A 6000-nucleotide genomic window follows, 5' to 3' on the forward strand; every position below is an offset into this window, starting at 1 on the left:
TGCAGTAACATGCATGGAGCAAGAAAATGTAATGCTTAGTGAAGTAAGTGAAGACAGGTACCATATGATTATACTCATGTGGAATTTAAGAAACAAAACAAATGAACAAAGGGAAAAGAGAGAGAGACAAACCAAGGAACAGACTCTTTAATTATAGAGAACAAACTGATGGTTACCATAAGGGAGATGGGTTGGGGGATGGGTAAATAGAAGATGGGGATTACAGAGTATATTTATCATGATGAGCCCTGGGCAATGTATAGCATTATTGAATCACTATATTGTACACCTGAAACTAATATAACATTGTTAACTATACGGGGATAAAAATAAATTTTTTAAAAAGATTTGAATAAAAACCATGAGGATAAAAAATAAGGCCACCTGTGGAATGGTAGAAGATATTTTCAAATCATATATCTGACAAGTTGTCAATACCCAATATACATAAGGGAATTCAAACAACTCATTAGCAAAAAGCCAAATAACCCAATTTAAAAGGGGTCAAAGGACCTGAATAAGATATTTTTCCAAAGAAGATATACAAATGGCCAACAGGTACATGAAAAGGTGCTCAACATCACAATCATCAGGGAAATGCAAATGAAAACCACAATGAGCTATCGCTTCACACCTGTTAGAATGGCTGTGCTCAGAAAGAAATAAACAAGTGCTGGCAAGGATGTGGAAAACAGGAAATCCATGTACACTGTTGGTAGGAATATACCAGCCACTATGGGAAACAGCATAGAGGTTCCTAAAAAATTAAAAATACAATTACCATATTATCCAGTAATTCCACTTCTGGCCACTTATCTGAAAAAAATGAAAACACTACCTCAGAAATACATATGCACCTCTATGTTTATTGCAGCATTATTTACAACAGCAGCCCAAGTGTCCATTGATTAATGAATGGATAAATGTGCAGTATATATATAAATACAAAGGAATATTATTCAGCCATTAAAAACACTGAAATATTGCCATTTGCAATGATATGGCTGGAGCTAGAGGATATAATGCTCAGAGAAATAAGTCAGAGAAGAATACCATATGATTGAACTCATATGTGAAATTTAAGAAACAAATGAACGAAGGGAAAGAGAGAGAGAGAGAGAAAGCAAGAAACAGATTCTGAACTATAGAGAACTGATGGTTACCAGAGGGGAAGTTGGTGGTGGGAGGGTGAAATAGGTGATGGGGATTAAAGAGTGGACTTCTCATGATGGGCCCTGGGTGATGTAACAGAATTGTTGAATCACTATACTATACACCTGCAACTAATGTAATACTATATGTTAACTGGAATTAAAATAAAAACTTAGGGGCACCTGAGTAGCTCGGTTGGTTAAGCATTGGACTCCTGATTTCGGCACAGGTCATGATTTCACGATACAGGAGTTTGAGCCCCATATTGGGCTCTGCACTGACAGTGCAAAGACTGCTTGGGATTCTCTCTTTCCCTCTTTCTCCCCCCCCCCCCCCCGGCTTGTGCTCACTCTCTCTCTCTCTCAAAATAAATAAATAAATAAACAAACATAAAAAAAATAAAAAAGCCATCATAAAAAATTTTTTTCCCACCAAAAACCATAATATACCTAGGAATAAACCTAACCAAAGTGGTGAAAATCTATACATTGAAAACGATAGAAAGCTCATGAAAGAAATTGAAGAAGACAAAAAAATGCAAAAATTGTCCATGCTTATGGACTGGAAGAACAAATATTGTTAAGTGTCGATACTACCCAAAGCAATGTACATATTCAATGCAATCCCTATCAAAATAACATCAGCATTCTTCACAGAGCTTAAAAAAAAAACAAAACCTAAAATTTGTATGGAACCAGAAAAGACCCCAAATAGCCAAAGCAATCCTGCAAAAGAAAACAAAGGCTGGAGGCATCACAATTCCAGACTTTAAGATGTTTTACAAAGCTGTAATCACCAAGACAGTATGGTACTGGCACAAAAACAGACACACAGATCAATGGAACAGAATAGAGAACCCAGAAATGGACCCACAAACATATGGCCAACTAATCTTTGACAAAGCAGGAAAGACTATCCAATGGAATAAAGACAGTCTCTTCAGCAAATGGTGTTGGGAAAACTGGGCAGTGACATGCAGAAGAATGAACCTGGACCACTTTCTTACACGATACACAAAAATAAGCTCAAAATGGATGAAAGCCATCAAAATCCTCGAGGAGAAAGCAGGCAAAACCTCTTTGATCTTGGCCACAGCAACTTCTTACTCAACATGTCTCCGGAGGCAAGGGAAACAAAAGCAAAAATGAACTATTGGGACTTCATCAAGATAAAAAGCTTCTGCACAGCAAAGCTGTTTAATTAGCAAAAAGATAAAACCACTAACAGAATGGGAGAAGATATTTGCAAACGACATATCAGATAAAGGGTTAGGATCCAAAATCTATAAAGAACTTATCAAACTCAACACCCAAAAAAACAATCCAGTGAAGAAATGAGCAAAAGACATGAATATGTCTTCTCCAAAGAAGACATCCAGATGGCCAACCGACACATGAAAAAATGCTCCACATCACTCATCATCAGGGAAATACAAACAGATACCACCTCACACCTGTCAGAATGGCTAACATTAACAACTCAGGCAACAACAGATGTTGGTGAGGATGTGGAGAAAGAGGATCTCTTTTGCACTGCTGGTGGGGTGCAGCCACTCTGACAAATGGTATGGAGGTTCCTCAGCAAGTGAAAAATAGAACTACCCTGGGCCACCTGAGTGGCTCAGTCGGTAAGTGTCCGACTTCAGCTCTGGTCATGACCTCACGGTTCGTGAGTTTGAGCCCTGCATCAAGCTCTGGGCTGACAGCTCAGAGCCTGGAGCCTGCTTTAGATTCTGTGTTTCCCTCTCTCTCTGCTCCTCCCCCACTCACACTCTCTCTCTCTCTCTCAAAAATAAATAAACATTAAAAAAAATTTTTTAGATTAAAAAAAAAATAGAACTACCCTATGACACAGCTATTGCACTACTAGGTATTTATCCAAAGGATACAGGTATGCTGTTTCAAAGGGACACATGCACCCCAATGTTTATAGCGGCACTATCAACAATAGCCTAAGTATGGAAAGAACCCAAATGTCCATCAACAGATGAATGGATAAAGAAGATGTGGTATGTATGTATGTATGTATGTATGTGTGTATATATATATATATATATATATATATATATATACACATATATATATGTATATTATATATATGTGTGTGTATGTATATATGTGTATATATATTACAAAATGGAGTATTAGCAGTCAAAAAGAATGAAATCTTGCCATTTGCAACAACATGAATGGAACTACAGTATATTATGCGAAGTGAAACTAGAGAAAGATACTTATGACTTCACTCATACATGGAATTTAAGATACAAAACAGATGAACATAAGGGAAGAGAAGCAAAAATAATATAAAAACAGGGAGGGGCACAAAACGCAAGAGACTCTTAAATACAGAGAACAAACTGAGGGTTGCTGGAGGGGTTGTGGGTGGGGGGATGTGCTAAATGGGCAAGGGGCCTTAAGGAGAACACTCGTTGGGATGAATCACTGGATTCCACTCCTGAAATCATTATGGCACTATATGCTAACTAATTTGGATATAAACGAAAAGGTAATTTTTTTTTCCTGTGTGTGATGACAAATGTTAACTAGACTTATTATGGTGATCATTTCACAGTGTATACAAATATCAAATCATATTACACACCCGAAACTAATATTGTATGTCAGTTATATTCAATTAAAAAAAAAAGAATTACAGTAGAGGGTGAGAAGTGACCCAGGTTTGTCATTTGTTTGCCTTGTTTGGCCACTTGAGATTTAAGTTGAGCCCAGAATGGACTCCTTAAAGAAGACATTTACCTTTTAGTTAATCTGGATATGAACTTATAGGCATTTCTTGAAAAAAATAATTGATGTATTTTGGAATCTTTCCTATAAAAATATGTGCTCCTTTTTTTTAATTGTACATAGTTATTCTTTAAGAAAAACTAACGCCCATTATTTTTCCTCTTTTGTAGTACCACCATCTGCATTATAATGGACTGTGATGTAATAACAAGAGCAGATTTTCAGATGGTTCTCAAGGGCAAAGGATACTTCTTTCTGATTGCATCATCTTCTCACCAGATTGAAAAAAAAGCACTGAAAACAAATTACTGAAAAAATTGACAGCTAGTTATCTTTACCATCTTCCTTTACTCAAGGATTTCAGAACTAAAATGTTCCCCCCAGTATGATGTATTGATTTTCAGTATGCAAATGGACTGAATCACATAGATTTTTTTTCAGCCAGTAACTGCACAGTTATGCAAATCACATCTTCCAAAGTATGGATTGCTCCAATCAGAAAAAAGACTATCATTGGTTGTTGAGCTTTAGGGAGAACTATACTGTGTAAACGTACCGTACATTTCTAAAATCCCAAATGTAAGAAAAATATGCAGACACAGATATATAGGCCAACTCTTAGTAATGATATGAAATATACTTAAAGAGCTTTTAAAACTTTGTATTTTTGTACAAAATATTTGCCTTTTTACAATTTTTTCCTTTTTTTTTTTTTTTTTTTGTCATCTTACCAATATAATACATGGAGCCAAAGAAAACAATAATGGTACTAATAAAAAAAAAACTCTTAGGGTTTCTTGTCAGACTTAATTCTACCCATTGGCAAAGAAATTTTTCAGTTGTGGTTTTAAAAAATTAAATATGTGTGTATATATATATTTTTTTAATGTATCATTTCCTCAGAGGAGTCAATCACTTGAAATGTCTAAAAATATCCTTGCAGATTTTGCCAGGGTAGGTCAAGCCTGAGCATATACGTGGCTCAGTCAAGTGGGCTGTGTTTTGAGCCCATCACCAGCCAACATTCTTACTATGTGCCTGGCCAGGCCCAGAGAAAGTGGTCAACTCAGGATGTGCTTCTACTTCATTTTGGTGGAGTTAGGGGTGGTGGAGAGGTATCTGTTGGGAAAGAATCTGGCTATCTAGAAAGCCCTATTTTATGGCTGAGTTATGAATGTGCTTCATATCAGACCAATAGCAGAGCCACTAGTGACTGTCAGCAAAGTATGGCATCTCATCAACCAAGGCAGAGATGCAAGCAAGATGGGGACAGCTATATGCTACCTGGAAAGTTTGTGTTTTCTTAAGGCAGGTTCCAAAAAACATAACTCCAAGGTACACGTATGATGAAATGCAAGAGTAAACTTTTGGCCACTACATTGAACTGTTGCAAAGAACCTTTCCTCTGAGCCCATCTACCTTCTACACCTTGACTTGCCATCAAAAAGTCTAACATGAAATGTGCTGAAAATAGGCATTAGATATAATTGATGCTCAAAGGTAAGATTTCCAACCAACAGATTCCCTCTCCTCCCCTTCCAAGGAGCTCCCCAGGCAGTGCTGCTACCTATCCCAAATAAAATGGTAAAAGAATAAAGACAGAGTTTGACTTTCACACCTGTAGCCGTGTGGACTATGTTGTCTTAATCCCTGGTCACCATTCATGCCATCTCTGTAGCTGAAAACGACCATCTCCTCGCACCTTTATGCCCTGCTGTCCTGTTCACGTGGCCTGGTCAGGTTGCCAGCACTCACCGTCATCTGGGCCCTGTGACACAAGGCAAGCACTGGACTCCAGTATTTTCTCAGGTCAAGGCCTTCCACAGATTAAACCCAATCCCTCAAGACCTTTTATAGATTAAACCCAATCTGCTTTTTCATCCTCTTCCTGTTTTTCAAGTGTCAATTCATATTCATGCCCAGAAGCAACTTAAATGTGTGATGCCATCATCAGAAGGGAACAGTGCTAGCTCTCTCAGTTGAGATGGTTCTCTCCAGCCCTAATCATAACTTCCAGTGCTGTCATTTGTCAGGTACTATGGGAAGTACTTCAGTCAGACCATCTCATGTCATCCTCCTAACAGCCCCATCGAGCAGGCCT

The 6000-nt window shown here is 37.6% G+C and overlaps 1 protein-coding gene across 2 annotated transcripts in view; it reads left to right on the forward strand.

Annotated features, from left to right (window-relative positions):
* The window catches only part of COLEC12 (collectin subfamily member 12), a 193379-nt gene extending 187865 nt beyond the window's left edge, over positions 1 to 5514 (forward strand). For both annotated transcript variants that reach the window (XM_015066572.3, XM_053206236.1), the window contains one exon: positions 4070 to 5514. In XM_015066572.3, the coding sequence (XP_014922058.2) occupies positions 4070 to 4089 (20 nt within the window). In that variant the 3' untranslated portion in view covers positions 4090 to 5514. The remainder of the gene's footprint in view (positions 1 to 4069) is intronic.
* The last annotated feature ends 486 nt before the right edge of the window (positions 5515 to 6000 follow it).

The sequence above is a fragment of the Acinonyx jubatus genome, chromosome D3 (genome assembly GCF_027475565.1).
Source record: "Acinonyx jubatus isolate Ajub_Pintada_27869175 chromosome D3, VMU_Ajub_asm_v1.0, whole genome shotgun sequence".
NCBI classification, from domain to species: Eukaryota; Metazoa; Chordata; class Mammalia; order Carnivora; family Felidae; genus Acinonyx; species Acinonyx jubatus.